General features: G+C 31.8%; 2 protein-coding genes across 3 annotated transcripts; both read left to right on the top strand.

The window, feature by feature from the left end:
* The first annotated feature begins 5,631 nt into the window (after positions 1-5,631).
* On the top strand, positions 5,632-8,394 carry LOC139489851 (paired box protein Pax-6-like). Its single transcript, XM_071276698.1, has 5 exons — positions 5,632-5,674; positions 5,922-5,986; positions 6,414-6,515; positions 7,101-7,333; positions 8,073-8,394. The coding sequence occupies exons 1-5, from the start codon at positions 5,632-5,634 to the stop codon at positions 8,392-8,394; spliced, it is 765 nt and encodes a 254-aa protein (XP_071132799.1).
* Positions 8,395-10,518: 2,124 nt separating this feature from the next.
* Positions 10,519-16,993, top strand: LOC139487780 (dnaJ homolog subfamily B member 14-like). Of its 2 annotated transcripts, none has more exons than XM_071272858.1 (7): positions 10,519-10,613; positions 12,704-12,806; positions 13,261-13,412; positions 14,010-14,129; positions 14,765-14,862; positions 15,366-15,472; positions 16,428-16,993. In XM_071272858.1, exons 2-7 carry the CDS (start codon positions 12,727-12,729, stop codon positions 16,573-16,575), a joined length of 705 nt encoding a protein of 234 aa, XP_071128959.1. In that variant the 5' UTR covers positions 10,519-10,613; positions 12,704-12,726; the 3' UTR covers positions 16,576-16,993. The 2 variants fall into 2 exon arrangements, with proteins under 2 accessions (XP_071128959.1, XP_071128960.1); XM_071272859.1 differs by lacking the exon at positions 10,519-10,613 and adding an exon at positions 11,039-11,057 and having other exon boundaries at positions 12,703-12,806.
* Positions 16,994-17,992: the final 999 nt, after the last annotated feature.

The following is a 17,992-nucleotide window of genomic DNA, read 5'->3' as shown; positions in this document are numbered from 1 at the left end:
CACATATAGTTATCCTATTACTCATAAACAGACAGAAATTAACATTACAAAAGGCTTAACAAGCAGTCACTGAACCGTGAAAATGAGGTCAAGGACAATTGACATGTGACAGAAGGAAACTTCGTAACATGAGGCATCTATATACAAAGTATGAAGCATCCAGGTCTTCCAACTTCTAAAATATAAAGCTTATGAGAAGTAGGCTAACGCCGCCGACGGATCACTATCTTTATGTCGAGTTTTCTGCGACAAAAGCCGCAGACTCGACAAAAATGATAATTCCATTCGTATTTTTTTAAGTAAATAAAGCTGTCACAATGTTTTATCAACGTTCTATCGTCTATTAAAAACAACATCGATGAGATTGGTTCATATGCTGAAATTACTGAAAAGGCGATAGTAGGCAAGCTGCATCTAAAAAAACATCCCAACACCTCAAGGAAACCAAAATATTAATCTATAGATAAACATGTAAACTATATGTATACTGAATGATATATATGTCCGAGATACATGATTTTGTTATTACTTGTTATTGGCTTTGAACTAGCTGTCAGTAACTTCGAGTACTTTCAGATTGGTAATCAGAGTCTTTTCTTTTTGTTAGGAATGAGGGATGAATAAATACCCTTCTGTAGTTTTGTTCGAAGATTTTTCTGTTTTGTATCGATCTGATTTGAAGCTTTTTTCAACTGATATTTATAGTTTGTTCTTATGTTGTGCTGTTATACACCAATGTTCCAGTTTAGGGGAGGATTTAGCGCTCACAAACATGCTTTACCCCGCCACATTATATATGTGTCTGTTACAAGTCACAAGCCTGTAGTTCAGTGGTTAGTGTTGGTTCATGTCAGTCATATTTGTTTTTTCGTAAATTGTTTTCTAATAAATTAGGCGCCGGTTTGTTTTCTCAATTGATGTTCCATATTTTTTATTTCGGGGCCATTTGTAGTCAATTATACAGTATGTATTTCTTCTCGTTGTTTAAGCTGTACGGTTGTCTTTAAATGCTTACATCTACTTTATTTGAACTTTGGTGGATAGTTGTTTCATTGGTAATCGTACCACATCGCCTTATTGTTCTATAAAAGGTCGACGAAAATAGCATTTCACATACAAGAAACAGTAATAATCACCCATGTATATCGTATTTAGATATCGACATTTTTACCTTGTAGTTCGGATCATTTATTATTCACTTTTCATTTCATACCTTATGTTGTAAATCAGTCTAACTCTTAACAAGGTGTGAAGGAATTTGACGAACAAAATCGAAAATCTAACCAAAAAAATGTGTAATGGATGGAAAATATGACATAATGTTCCTGAATTAGGACAAGCACATAACATGCGGACTGTTAAACTAGTTTGATAACAGCGCACACGACGGAGCCCCAAATCCAAATCAAAGGAATGGAAAGCTAAAAACACAAAAGTTCAAGACCGCATAAAACCGGAAAGGGACTTAACAGACTAGATTATCCTAGCTCAAGATTGCCTTGAAGTTACTGAGGAAGTTGTATAATGAGATGAGGGCACAAAATCAAATCGTTTAAGGTGGTACCCAACACTTTCACTAACATTAATTTGGCTCGTTTAATTTTCATAAAATTTTGTCAAAGTATTAACCATGAGACTTTAAATTAAAATATAAAAATTTAAAAATTTTGAACCAACTGTTTTGTCAGAAAAATTACACTGGTTATATAGCAATTTGACAAAAACCAATTTTAAACATTGAGAAGCTTAATATTCCTTTTACTACACAACGTAATTAAAACGTTTAGCTGACTTTACAGAGTTATCTCCCTGTAGTGTTAGGTATCACCTTAAGAAAACAAATCACTGCTGATTACAAACGCAACAAAAAACGTAATTCAAATATAATCTAAGGTAATGCTACGATATTAAGGATTGGTCGCAGCTACTGAAAGGCAGAAAAAGGAAAAGAACACTTAAAAAACTGTATGCACGGATTCAAAAATCATGCAGTTTTGTTCTATAACACAGTGATTCGATTTCTTTTCTGACTTAACAATGTATAAAGAGTACAGAACATGACAATGTGCATTGTCCATTGTATTCTACTCCAAAAATATCATGGCAAAGTAATATAATTTGTTTGCTCTAATGTTTTCAAAAGATTGATACGTAATAAAACACATTATTTATAACTAGTCGATGTACATCAATTGAAAATAAAAATATATTTGGTTTTTTTACTGTCATTCTTCTTCCTTTAATTCGCTTGGAAGTAACTGCTGACACCAAAAGTAAAACAATTCAAACGAGAAAACTAACAGCATGATTATGTACAAATAAACTCATCATAGATACCAGGACTAAATTTTATAAATACGCCAGACGCGCGTTTCGTCTACAAAAGACTCATCAGTGACGCTCGAATCCATAAAAGTTTTTAAAAAAAAAGAGCCAAATAAAGTACGAAGTTGAAACAATAATACTGAAAAAACAAATATTATATACACCAACAAAACAAACGATAACCACTGAAGTACAGGCTCCTGACTTTGGACAAGCATACAGAATGTGACTGGGTAAAATGTTCGTCGTTTACATTCGATTTCATTGAGTGTGTATGCAAAGGTAATATCTTTGGTTAGCTTGCTTGGTAGCTGAACTGTGAAGTCATTATCAGGTAAGGTAAACTACCCTCCTTTGAGAGTAGACTAGTCCGACAGATAACCAATCTCTCTGTCTGTTGGACAAGGCTACTTCAAAAGGAGGGTAGTATACCTGATCTTATAATGACTTCATGGTTCAGCTAACAATTAAGCAAGCTAACCAAAGATATTACCTTTGCCTACACACTCAATGAAATCGGCTGTAAATGAAGTCTTCAACAAATGAAGTATATTTGTCTCTCAAAATGTGTACATTAAGTATCAAAGGTTGAGACAAATTGTTTTCTACTATTTTATAATCAAAGATGACAGAAGACACCATATCTACCATAAGGAGAAATATTCCTTACATTGTTAAATCTATTGAAAATTTAGAAACCAATTCAAAATTCCCGTGTGTTGAAATAACTCACTTCAATATCATATAATGTGTCCATTGATCAGTATTGCCGTCACGTTGGTCAAGACTATCACACGTCGCCTGATTTCAGTGGGAAGCTATTCTCTAAATCTCAATCAAGAGATACCGAAATTAAGAGTAACAAAATTTCTTTCAATTTATTTCCTACGAAAGGACTGGACATTATAATGGTTCATTTTAAAAAGCAAGAAAAAGACAGAATCCATAGTTCTACACTTAAATACAACTTTTGTACCATGTATTGGACTTTAAACTATTTTAAATTATAGCATCACTGAATTGACATCATGCAATTGTCGAAATGCAAAATTAGTACATTAAGATCGGTACAGTTAATGTTATTAGAACTTTTAAACTTAAAAGTTTAAATAGATACTGGTAGAAGGAATACTATAGCAAACTAACTTGGATTGTGTACATTGTGTTGTCAACATAATAGGAGATGAGTTTCATATATTGTTTCCCTGTAGCAAGTATAGCATTGTGAAATTAAGACAAAACTAAATATAAATTGTTTATTTATATTTAGTTTTTTTTATATATATACTGTACCTGGTAACTGTTGAATCCACCGATTAAATGTAAATGGATGGCTTGTTTTACATTTGTCATACCTACTTTATGTAAAAACGATTGAAAAACTTTTGATAAGTTTATTCACTTTTCTTTGAAAAATACCAATTATATGATTATTTCATGTCTAGATATCTGCTATGATATCATGTCTATTCATTTCATCATTTCGTCATTTCGTACCATATACCACATATTAAACTGAACATTTTCTAAGAGATGTGAAAAGAAGCTTGATAAGAAAATGCAATCCTGCTTTCACATTATATATTTATGTGCGTGTACCAAGTCAGGAGCCTGTAATTCAGTGGTTGTCGTTTGTTTATGTGTTACATATTTGTTTTTCGTTCATTTTTTTTTTAAATAAATAAGGCCGTTAGTTTTCTCGTTTGAATTGTTTTACATTGTCATATCGGGGCCTTTATAGCTGACTATGCGGTATGGGCTTTGCTCATTGTTGAAGGCCGTACGGTGACCTATAGTTGTTAATGTCTGTGTCATTTTGGTCTCTTGTAGACAGTTGTCTCATTGGCAATCATACCACATCTTCTTTTTTATATTAACTTAAAGTACCTTTATTTATGCAGCAAATTTTAAACTTAAACATTTGATATGTAAGAAAGGGTTAGCAATGTATGCATAAAACTAAAAATATAAAAACAAAAGGAAAACATCAGAACTAGCAAGCAAGTAAAGATATACAAAAATATAAAAATTGACATGGAAACAGTGCTAAACTTTATATCTTCTTTGTTTGGTACACGTTTCCACATCAATTTCATAACAGAAAAAAAGATTTTAATAAAAGTTATCTGGTCGACAACCATTTTTTTTAGGTATAAGGAGGATTTTGAAAATAAATATTATGGCCTGGTAAGAACAGAAAATAAATAATTTTGCCAAAGAAAAGGGATATTCTATAACTGAAATGTTATATAATCATGTTCAAAAGTGAAAATAAATGTTTCCCCGCGAAAAAAGAAAAAAAAAATACACATCCGGCAAAATGAGACATCTTTTTTCTTTCTGCCAAAAAAATTTATCTGCCTCCCAACAACAGAATATCAAAATGGTTTTCTCCTTACTCTTATAATAACAAATACAAGACATATCGATTACATTCTCACTGCTTTAGAACGGTCGCCTCATAGTTCTAAACGTATGCTGAATGGTTATTGGATCCTTTCTTTTAGCAGATATATATTGATTTTTTTTAAATTAATTTCCTTATTATAGAGCTTAATTCTTATTTATCGATTTTTTTTTTTCATTGACCAAAACGACCAAACAAAAAACGAATTTCGTTTAAACACATAGAGTACCTATGTTCTTATAATAAATATACAGTTTTGATTAAGGGATCTTGTTCGAATTAAAGAGTCTGATGAAATTCAATATGGTTCAATATACCAATAAATTCATGCTTTAACTCAAAATCTTTAATGTTCATCTATTTTGAAGGTTTTTTGTTCCAGACTTTTGAATATTAAAATAAATAAAATAAAAAAAAATACCATAAAATTCTGCGATTAGGGCTTGGGTTGTGCAAGATCAAAGTCATTAGTGATTGCTAAACAGAGTTCACATATGGTGGTTTCTCAATGTTTTGATTAGGTTCCGTGTGCTTTACCTGAAATCTTCTGTGTGAAGGAAGCACTGACTGGGCTTGGGTTTGACAAAACTTTTGTTTGCAATTATCTTAATTAAAGAAATCAATAAACAGATTGGTACGATATTATCCTATACGTCGGCAATATCAAAGAAAATATGTATTACAAAGTTCACTCAAAAATCTTTATAAACTAAATTTCCAAAATAGATTTTCATATTTCATTTTGCTTTCTTGTCATAGAGAATACATTTTAAAACTTAAGTAAGTATATTTTAGAAAATATCATGTTACTAATAATTGTATGCAATATACGGCATTTATACACTGTATATTGTAATGAAGCCTTTATATCTTTATAGTGGATAACTTTTGATTTTGCAATGGGAAATTTAGATGTTTCCGATTTAAAAAAACTAGACAAAGGTATAGTAACAAAAAATTTAAAGGAAGATTTCGCAATAAAATAAAAAATATATCCACTGAAATGTAGTGTATTAAACAAATGTCATATTCAGCATATATATAACTAACTGAGTTATAACATTTACAGAATCTTTAAATATAGGCGACAATTGTCTAATATCTCGTTTTGAGGAATAGCCGTCAAGTGAAAGCTGTCAGTGTAATTGGCGTTATATTTTCTGTTTTTAATTTGTTTAATTATTTTCAGACATGGGTAGTGGAACAATGACAGCCAAATCAAAGCGCCAAAGAACTAAATATACCAAGGAACAGGTAGGAGTTTGATATATTTGATATTATTTAGATTGTGTTGCATTGTACTCTGTCGCAGTCTCTCAAAATTCTGTAAAGGGTGATTTTCTTTTTTTTTATTTGTGGTACCAGTAATTGAATGTTAAGGTAATTTTAAGTCTCAATCTAAAAATAACAAACTATGCATTTACGGAAATCAAACTTTTCTTATAAGTTTATTTACTTGTAATTTTAAGCAGTTGCCTTTGTTTTGACGTTTTTATTAAACAAATAATTTCTAAATACAATTTAAATTCTGGATGAAAAACAGGTTATTCCTTATGTCCATATTTGGCAAATTATTATCGATTTTTATTCATTTAAAGATTAAAACATGATTCTTATCGTTTTCCTTTCATAATATAAATGTAGGAAATGAAAATAAAACGGATTTTCTTTATTTTGCTAGCTTGAAGCTTTGGAGAGAGTGTTTATCTCTAACCAGTACCCAGATTCTCTCACTACAGACGAATTAGCCGATCAGTTAGAAATCTCAAATGAAAAGGTTTCTGTAAGTATGCTTATTAATTTTTAGATTTTTTAAAAGCAGATGATTTCCGGGTCTGAAATATTAAATAGATTTTCCAATTCTAAAAACTAGGTATTGTGAAAAACTTTGGAATATTTCACCTTGCAAAATCGACTTATTGTATACATTGTTATTTTTTCGCGCCAGAATATGTATCGACACTGAGTGGCCTATAATTATTTATTACCACTTTATTTCAACTCCGATGGATAGATGTGTCATTAGCAATCATACCACTTCTCCCACTTTTTAATATGTAATATTTGCCGCTGGACTTTAAGTAAACAAAAATCATTTAATCAATCACTAGCAATACATATAATTTACATGTTATATGATGCGTACATAACTTTAAAAAATAGGATTACTTGAAAGATTTATTCTTGTTATTTTGTAACCGATGGCTTAAAAAAATACGTGTTTAAAAAGATTAACCTCCAAATGACAGGAAATACTATATTGATTGAAAAGCATCTCTGTTCAAATTCGAGTCTGACAAAATGTGAATTGTCACTAAAACATAAAAATCAGGAAGACAATCGGTTACAGAGGTCATGTCTTTTTCAGATCTGGTTTCAAAACAGAAGATCTAAGTTTAAAAGACAATACAAGGATTCACAAGTTACATGGATGAGAAATCAAGTGTATGACCAAGAAAACAGACCGCCAGTACTAACCATCCCAAGTGAACCGAGACGACCAATGAAGCCAACATCAGATATTTTAGGAAGACCACATGTTTTAACAGTTTCAACAGCGAATCTCCAAAACACCATCGATAATAAGAAACCAGTTTCCAAGTAAGTTTAGCTCTTAGTAAAATCCCAACGAACGCAGTCATCTGCTGGAAATGCAAGAAAGACATGATAAATCTTCAGCTTATACAGCTTAGGCAATAATTGACCTCAGTGCGATAAAAGCATCAATTTTCATTGAACTAGTACACATTTTGTTTAGGGGCCAGCTGAAGCTCGACTCCGGGTGTGGGATTTTTCTCCCTTAGTTGAAGACCTATTGGCGGACTTCGGCTGTTTTCTGTCCTTTTTTCGGGTTGTTATGCCTTTGATACATTCCCAAATTCTATTATACCGTACGTAAAACCGAAGGAAATTGCTTTTCAGATAAGATAACAATATTTTGCAAACATATTTGGAATATAAAGTAACTGGTTCGTTATGTAAAACCGACGGAAATTGCTTTTCTGATAAGATAACAATATCTTGCAGACATATTTGGAAAACAAAGAAAACGATTCGTTAATGAAATGTTAAAAACAGAGGTGAAACGCATATGCACAACACAATAATTTAATAAAAATGAAACACGAAAAAAAAGAAAACGAATGGTAGCGGAGACCAAGTTAAAGTCATCATTTAAAAAAAAACAGAAAAAAAATCACAAAGGTTCGTCTCTTTATCATTCAACCTACTCATAATATAGAAACAGTAATACATGAATTGAACGATATAATCTTTGTTTTAATGTATGTTTTATTTAAACTGCTTGCCTTTTTTTCTACATTGCACATTTTTTTTTTAGCTTACACTACAAGCCTTATGCCGACGTACTGTCCACACCTTTACCATGGGAGCATAACTTTGGATATACGACACCATCACCACCGTTTGACTATTCGTCTTGTGCAAATGACATTTTGAAAGACTGCAGTGTGAACCCAGCAACGACAAGACCAGACTATCCAATCGATATACAGTACCGCGGCCATGTGACTCCACCTGGTTTCTGGTCACCGTACGTTACAAGTTCTATTCAACCAGCACCTGTCCGATCATGCATGTTTTCTAACTATCCATTCTTTCCACAAACGCAAGTGACCAATCAGCAGTTGACTTTATTATAAACTGTTTATTATTGTACTATTTTGTGGTACCAGTTACGTAATTTGTACATATCCTATTATATCATATATAAAGTGCTGTATTCATTAGTATGTATTTTTTTTTATTCATTTCTACATCTTGTGTAAGAAACTAATCCATTTAAACATATAAAAAAATCTGCTACTACATATGTTTTAACAATCGATATTTATTTGAAAATGCAAATGTGATCAAGTGTACCGGAATGTTATTGAACAATGACCACTGATTGTTCTTCATTCACTGGACCGTATCGAAAATTAACTGAAACTGGAGGTTAGCAAAAATCAATCTTTTTTTACAGATTTTTTCCCCGTTAATTATTAACATTAATAAGGTCGTTAGTTTTCTAGTTTGAATTGTTAAATACATTGTGATTTCGGGTTTTTTTATAGCTGACTATGCGGTATGGTCTTTACTCATTGGTAAAAGTCGTACGATGAACTATAGCTGTTGATTTCTGTGTCATTTGATCTCTTGTGAAGAGTTGTCTCATTTGCAATCATACCACATCTGCTTGTTTATATGTTAAACAGCAACCAACGACAACCACTGAATAAGGGACGACTTCAATATTCAATGTAGGATAAAAACTTAATTCACATAGTTTTTTCACTGACACCCCGACCCCCCTCTTAACTTAATTTGGGGAAAAAAATATTTACCAATAGGGATATTATATGTAAAAATCGATTTAAGATATACAAAACTTGTAGAATTTTAACCACCCACCCCCAAACTATTAGATTTAAGATTTTTATTCTACATCGATCTTTTGATGTCGTCCCTAACAGGAATCAGATATGGGATCTCATAACTTTGTCTTTTGGTCGATTTCAGTTTTTTGCTTTAGCGTTAACAGTCGATTTGTGACTTTAATTTGAAAAAAAACCGAATTGCCTGATTTATAACAAAACAATCATCAAGAAAACCACGGTTTTTGAATTAGGAATGTGGCGAGGGTATATACCTTTTTCAAGTTTTTATCACCGATTTAAGCAGACTTCCTGGCTAAAAATAATAATACATGTACGTTGCAAAGACTTACTGTGGTCGTTGAAGTTTTGTTGTTATAAGAGCACAAGACGCAAAAGAAAACATGGCGTCGCAATTAACATAAAATCCTGGTTCATGACTAGAGGATATTGATGGGAGCATTGACAGAGGTCCTTGCAGCATATACACTTTGGAATTTTGATATTTTTAAACTTTGCTCAAAATTCCAAAAATTTTAAATTAGAAAACTTTTTGATATTTTGAATTGATATGTGTTACACGGACCGTCTTTAACTATATTCTTTATTTTTCAAATCTTGACATCATTATCTTCAGTAATCTTAATCATCAACATAATATTTCTTCTATATAAGCGGCACATTTTCTAGCAGTGGTAACTAAATAATCATACAAAGATTCATACTGGAACTTAAAGGTCTTTTAATGATTTTGTGCGCATGCACATTGGTGACTATAAAGATGAAATAAGCTTATTGCCCATGTCTTTTAGTGAACAGTTTAAAATAACCATGCCATGTTTTATCACTGAAGTGTATAGTGGTTTTATAGAGCGGACACGATTCGGTGCGGACGGACGGACAATCTGAATAGTAAAGGCCCATTTTTATGTTATATTTGTTTTAAATGAAACGTGTAAGTTTATAATTTCTAAAACACATTTTTAAGACAAACACAAAAATAAAACTTTCATTATTTTATAGCCATAATACTTCTTTGAAAAAAACTTAAAGTTGTATCAAAACCCCATGCAAAACCTCAAAGAAATTACGAAAAATCCTAACCTTTATCCTCCGCACGATTTTTTTAAGCAAAAAATGACAAAAAAGACTGATTGCATTTTGAAACAGTAAAATGAGTTTCTTCAAACAAAGTAACGTCGGTGCCTCAAAACTCTTTTTTTTTAATTTGGTAAGTTGGGCGACTAAATGAATAGAAACTTGATCTATTTTTTTTTAATAGATCATCATTGTAGGAAATTTCGAATGTAATAAACGCGTAATGTATAATGTGCAACGAAATAAACCCATTAACTGTATACTGTTTAAATAACCTTAATTTGGCAGCTTTACAGTAGTTTTTTTTATAAATAGATATATCATAACTAGAATAACAAGGAAGAATAACTATGAATAGGATCTATTTATAGTGCTTTGTCAATGTAAAATGTATGAGATAAGAATTTTGTAAGTACAAAGTTTATCATTTTAACTATTCCAACAATTGTAAATAGCGGTTTTCAAATATGTGTAACGTTTAGTCAGGATCCTATTTTTGTTGTCGGAAATATAAGAGGGTATGACGAGAGAACATAATTCCATTTTTCTTGGAAAAGTGTTCCATGACTGTTCCATTCACGTAAAAAACGAAAAGAAAGTTGAATTTCAAATGTATTCATGGTGTAACCGGACTTTTTTTGTTTTCAAAATATTTGAACCTTCCACTTATGAACTTTCCATAACATATTGTAAGTTGTCATAGCAAATTCCATATACGCGAGTATACTTTATTCCTGGTTTTCACTGTGCTTAATGTAACAGTGTTACGCTGTATAGGACATTACACTTCATGCGTTCAGCTGTCATTCAATGTAAAATGTAACTTGTGAGTGTCTTTATAAATGAAACTGGTGAGTGACCATTATTTTTGTTTTATAAGTGAAACTGGTGAGTGCCCATTAATTCTGTTTTATACACTGGAATTTCGCCAGTCCTAGCTTGAAAGGTGATAATGAAGGCTTATAGAAAGAGAGTCACACATAGTATTCTTTTGTCATAATTGAATCCATAACCCTACGTTTAGAACGATATTTTTACTGTCGGTTAAAATGAAGAGCTTATGACCGAACTAATTTAAGATCTGGTTAAAAATTTCATCAATTGATAAAAATATCACACTTATCGTTACCTTGATGATTAATTTTGATATTTTAACTTTGGATTACCAACAAATCGCTTCTAAAATGCGAAAACTAGAAACTGACATTTAATAAATATGATAGGATAGATATCAAGAAGATATGTCCTTTTTGTAGATATCGATATTCAGTTTCAAACAAGAAACGTATTACACGCATCGTTGACAATATAATGGAATTTGATGTGACTGTCATACAAGTGAGAGGTTTAGCTAGCTATAAAACCAGGTTCTATCCACCATTTTCTACATAAGAAAATGCCTGTACCAAGTCAGAAATATGACAGTTGTTATCCATTCGTTTGATGTGTTTGAACTTTTGATTTTGCCGTTTGATTGGGGACTTTCTTTTTTTAATTTTCCTCGGAGTTCAGTGTTTTTGTGATTTTACTTTTTACACGAATAACGACAAAGAAGAAGACTTTCCATTCCTTAGTTTTCCTTTTAAGACGACGATGTTCACTTCGTCCCGCCTAACTGTTCGCATATTCCCAAACTCGTTCACTAATGATCGTATCTGTAACAGATTTCGTTCGTTAGGGAGCTACCATTTGATTTTTATGGGGGGGGGGGGGGGGGCTAGGATGAAATTTGAAAAAATAGGCAGGACAGGAATTTTGATTAAAAAAAAGGCAGGATGAGACACTTGCAAAAAAAAAAAGTCAGGATGGCAATTTAGGTAAAAAAAAGTCAGGATAAACTAAAAAAAAAAAAAAAAGGCAGGACAGAATAGAGTGAAAAATAAAAATGCAGGACAGAGATTACAACTAAAAAAAAGGAAGGACAAAATTTTTCATCCTAGCCCCCCCATAAAAATCAAATGGTAGCTTCCTTACTACAAATTATTCTTTTTCTTCGATTTCGATCAGTGAACTTACAAAAATTTGGCTCAGTGAACTTACAAATACTTGGATCAGTTAACTTCCAAATATTTGGATCAGTGAACTTCCAAATATTTGGATCAGTGAACTTCCAAATATTTGGATCAGCGAACTTACAAATATTTGAATCAGTGAACTTACAAATGGTACAAGCAACTTATTAATAAGACAAATCTTTAGAACATTCTTTCAAAGATACAAAGATTTTGTATGGATGTTTGACCATACCTGGGTTTGTTTTTTGTGTATTTTTCTGTTTTGTTTGTTTTTATTTATTTGGAGAATTTGATGGCAGATCCTTTTTTGGGGGATAACATCCTTTCACAAATATAGATTCGGTACGGTTAAGAGCTTGTTAATATGTTGTAGACACATGTCATTTGTCTTCTAAATGCCGTTTGAACATTACGTTCGGTTAAACTGTGTCTCATTGACCAATATTTGTTTTTAAATTGTATGCATTTTTCATTATTTTAGTGACACATCTAGAAATTTTCCATAATGACACAAAATAAAGATAAGGACAATAGCCATGAAAGCAATACTGCATATACAGAAGAGCAACAAGTACTTGTGAACAGGTATAGTGAATTGTTTTATTGATAATATATGTAGCATTCACAGAAATAGTATTAAAACATAGTAAAACCTTTTTTTTTTTTTTTTTTTATTAATTTGATATTTAAATTCGCGTAATATTGATAACCACACTAAAGATATACACAGGCATAGCATTTACACGTCTTCAAAATATGAATGAAACCAAAATCGTGTGTGTTCGACGTTTCTTTGACTTCTCCGATTTGATAAGTTTTGAATGAAACAGACAGAAGTTTTTTTTATACCATAAAAATAAGTATTGTTAGCAGTTTGCTCTGATATAATCTTTAACAGCAATGAGAGACACACTCAATTAACCAGTATGTAATCTCAGAAATCATTTGTTTTTCTTTCAATTTTAGTGTGAATAAATGTTGAATCTCAATTTGACATAATACATAAAATTTGAAATAGTTTTTTGAATCGTTTTAATAGGACACTATTCTATCAAGAATGTATGTATTACGACATCCTTGAAGTTCCGAGACGGTCACCTATAGAAGTTATATCAAAGTCGTACAGGAGGCTGTCCTTACAACTACATCCTGATAAAAACAAAGCACCAAGAGCCGAGGAAGCATGCAAAGGTACCGTCTCCGTCAGAATCTATTTAATGTATATGTCTCTCATAAATTGATGCGATTGTCGTACAAGTGAGATGTTCAGCGCTATAAAACCAGTTCAATCCACCATTTTTTACATTTGAAATTGCCTGTACCAAGTCAGGCATATGACAGTTTTTGTCCATTCATTTGATGTGTTTTATTATTTGATTTTGCCATTTGATTAAAAGGACTTATTACCATTTTAAATTTTCCTCCGAGTTCAGTATTTTTGTGATTTTACTTCAGACTCATTTATAGTTTTATTAACCTTCAATTCTTAGCAATACGACTCTGCTCAATGTTACGTTGAATACATTTTGTTGTGTTCAAAGTACCACAATGTTCCAATTTGAGGTGAAAAACAGAAAAAGGCGATGTATCTCTTCTCTTATTTTAAGTACGTTGAAATTGTGTGTCATGGATTGATAAACTTCTTCTTTCATTGCCATCCGAAGTCTGTTTTAAAAGATCGTTCGTTAAGGAAATTGATATCAGAACTTTAAAGCAGATCATTCTTCTATTCGAATATAGTATAAGCATTTTAGACATTAATAACATGTTATTGTAAATTCATTTTAGTGATAAACAACGCTTACGACAAACTCAGTGATACCGAGAGTAAACATCTATATGACACAGTAGAGCTACCCAATATAGAAGAACACTTAAGACAGAGGAACAGGTCACATAGTTATCCAGGTAAAGTTATCTCGTAATCAAAATGGGTAAATAATTGTAAGTAGGGGTGAATGGGTAACGGTTAGTGGACACATTAAGGACATTAAGAGTACACACACGTTTCAGCTCGCTGGGACAGAGATAATATTTTCCACCTGCGTTCCAATACATTTAGTGTAGACCTTTCTTCATACATATTTTGTAGACATTTTTTTCATTTCCTATCACGCGCTTGTTAGAGATAATTTTTACACTTATCCCAAAATTTGTCAAGTTAATCGTAAGCCGGGCGATGTTATCCACAAACACTGCAATCGGTTTTTGTACATTCATATTGCCATTGGTTCGGTACCGTAACACCAACCTATACTACAGGGCTCGGTGTGAACTGACCCTTCTGTTAATAATGGTATAAAATAAATGATACATTTGTTTTTGTTTTGGGCATTTAACGCTTTTGGACTCGAGCAAATATGGATAGAGTTTTTCAAAAGAAAACAAAATGGCAGATGCTGTGAGTAATGAAAAACGTATCAAGCGTTTTTATTAACATGACAATTATATCATTTAAAATATGCATGAGGGGAAAAAATATGGAAAATGATAAAAAAAGAAAGTCTTCTGAAAAGGATTATAGATATCATTTTATCTTTCAGCGGAAGCAGAACAAAATGCACAAAACCAGACATATTGTGATCATCAACACACGTTTGTCCGACCGAAAACTCTTTTTGAAAGAATGGACGAAGATTTTGTATGTATCATTTTGCATATTTACGAAAAAAATGATATACCGTTATGTTTCAAACTATTTGTTAGGTTTGCAGGATATAATGAAAATGAGGCGGCAAATGTATGATGATTTCTAAAAAAGTGAGAGAAAAACCGAAGCAGTATACATATGAGAAGTTATCAAAAGAATACAATCTAATTTAAATATAGATATCATATCGTTATACTTGAATGAGTACGCGAGTTCCATAAGATTTGATGTTTAATCAGATTGCTTTAGAACACAAACATAAAAAGTAAAAATCACAAAAATACTGAAAATTCAAAACGGAAAGTCCCTACTCAAATGGCAAAATTAAAGGACAAAACACATCAAACCAATGGACAACAACTGTCATATTCCTGACTTAGTACAGACATTTTCAAATGTAGAAAATGGTGGATTGAACCTGGTTTTACAGCACTAAACCTGTCACTTCTACGACAGTCGCTTTAAAAGTATAAGTTTCTGTCTTCTATTTCCAGGTCAAATTTTTATTGTTGGTTGGTATACCTATACTTATTCTATTGTTGTATCCAGTCATCAGCTATCTGTTTTCATCTAACGAGATTTTCATGCTGCGTAGATCAGGGTATTTCTTTTATTATTTTTAGATTATTTTGTAATGATTGGCCACACCGTGACGAAACTGTTGATATTATACCATCGAATTATATGAAGCATAACTAATACATATTAAATAAAGGAAACAGTAGTTTACCCTGTTCAAAAGGCATAAATATCGATTGAGAGAAAACAAATCCGGGTTGCAAACTAAAACCAAGGAGGTTATATGACTTCCTTGCTAAAACGGGATGCAACACACCAACTATAAGACGAAAACAACGAAACAACACAATCTCTGAAGTGCAACAACTGAACAAAAAACGCCAATTCAACATGCGTAAAGACGAACTATTAGATAAAAACTGCTATATCCCTGACTTGGTACAGGACATTTTAAGTAAAGCATACCAACTCCTAGGAACAAGTATAGCATTACCAAATGAAACAATACATGGTTAAGGCATAAGATATGAACTAGCATAAGCATTTGTATCCTTTCTAGAGAATTGTGAATGAAAAGACAGGAGTATACAACAGGAATATTCAATACTCATAAGTCGATTATAGGCTGAAAACGTCAAGCAAAAAACGGAATTTGAAAAAAAAAAAAAAACAACAGTTTACAAGACACAACATAAGAAACATTGGTAAATATTGAGCAACTCGAACCCCACCAAAACAACCTGGTTGAACTCTGGTGCTCCTACAGGGTTAGCATGATCCTGCTCCATGTTTCCTTTTTTATTTGACCGGTGGATACTTTTAAGATAGATCTATTTTGTATTGGTAAAAAAGTTAACATCTGGAGAAAGGGTAGAGTATATTATATCTTCTTTAATTACTAGCCATTAAAATCTTTGTAAATGTGTGCCTCTCATTTTGATAAACACCGAAAGCAACATTGAAATCGTAAATTGTTAAAAGTCTATTCAAATTTTTAATCTAGCATGAACCCCACCCCGCCTTTGCTCATTTTTCAGAGTATACACAGAACAACGTTTCACTAGTGTTAGAAGAATTCCTTACTACGTTAAGAAAGGCTATCAACCAAGTAATCTACAAGCATACCATGATTTGGAGAACAATGTAGAATTGAAATATTATAGAATCAAGAATCCGTATTCATAATAATTATGGGTGTAATACAATAATAACTGTTCTGATAAATAAATATGAGGTAAAAGGAAACTGGCATAAATTATCCAGACATAGAATCGAAAGAAATTTTGTTCAAGTCAATTTGAAATAAGAAAATTGTACAGATTTAAAAAAAAAATGATAAAGATATTTGTAATCCTGTTTATTTGAATGCTTGTTGTGCAATTTATGTACTTGAGCATGCTATCTCTCTCAGGCTTGCTTTCTTTCTCCATTATGTTATATTCATTTCTCGAACGTATTTTTTTTTATTGGTTATCTTTGTGATGGTTGACTGTACGAACTTTTATCAAGATCAAGAAAAGGTGCTACGGAAACATATTTCATACCTCGCATCATGTGAAACTAGTAATATGACTAGGGTTATAATAAACAGTTACACCATTCACTTATGTTTGCAGTACAACGAAAACTTCAGCAATTGAGACAAATAAATGAACCACTACTGTCTCCTATAAGGACAGTTTAAACAGCTAAAAAGAAAATTTCAAACTGACGAAATAATCTATAGATATGTCGTGTACATGTTATTATTTTGTACAGGTTATTATTTGTACAAAATGTTCATACAAGTAATTACTCGTATGATGCCATCATACAGGTTATTACTTGTATAAATATAATTGTACAAGTAATAACCTGTACAAATTTTGTGGAGAAAAAGATAATAACTTGTACAAATCTTTATTTTACCTTGGCCTTTTTAAAGTTCAAAACAAATTGTTTCCCTTTTAACATATAATTCTTTACTTAGCCTAAAGGTATAAACTCTCAATATGTGAGTACATTTAATATATCAAATATATGAACAAAACTGTTCATTTAAGTAGTCAAAACTAAAGTGTTAAGATGGAAAACAGTATAGAAAAGAAATTTCATGATGAAATAATTAAATTGTGTGATGACAATAAATCTTCTAATAATTCAATATTTACACGTGAAAGATACAGAGAGACTATTGAAAATGTAAAGGAAGCAAAATTAAGTTCCAAAAAGACTGCTCTTCAAAGATATTTCTTAAGGCAATATGATGTTTTGAGTGTAGCAGGCATTGAAAAACTCATTCGCAAAGGTGACGAAACAGATCTTGACACAAACACTGAAACGGAAACAGATCTGGAGATAAACACTGAAATGGAAACCGATATGGACACAAACACTGAAACTGAAACCAATCTGGACACAAACACAGAAACCGAAATTAATCTGGACAAAAACACTGAAATTAATGTTTTAACTAGTACGAGCACTGAAACTGATGTTGACACAGACACAAATTTCAAACTAATACGTGCGAGAAAACGAGCCCTGTCAGGCTAACAAATACAGGCCGATGAGATGTTGTCTTCTTCCAAAAAAAGATTAAAAGATTTAGAAATTGGAGACA

Source organism: Mytilus edulis, chromosome 9, assembly GCF_963676685.1.
Source record: "Mytilus edulis chromosome 9, xbMytEdul2.2, whole genome shotgun sequence".
NCBI classification, from domain to species: domain Eukaryota; kingdom Metazoa; phylum Mollusca; class Bivalvia; order Mytilida; family Mytilidae; genus Mytilus; species Mytilus edulis.
This window is presented reverse-complemented; position numbering and strand designations above follow the sequence as displayed.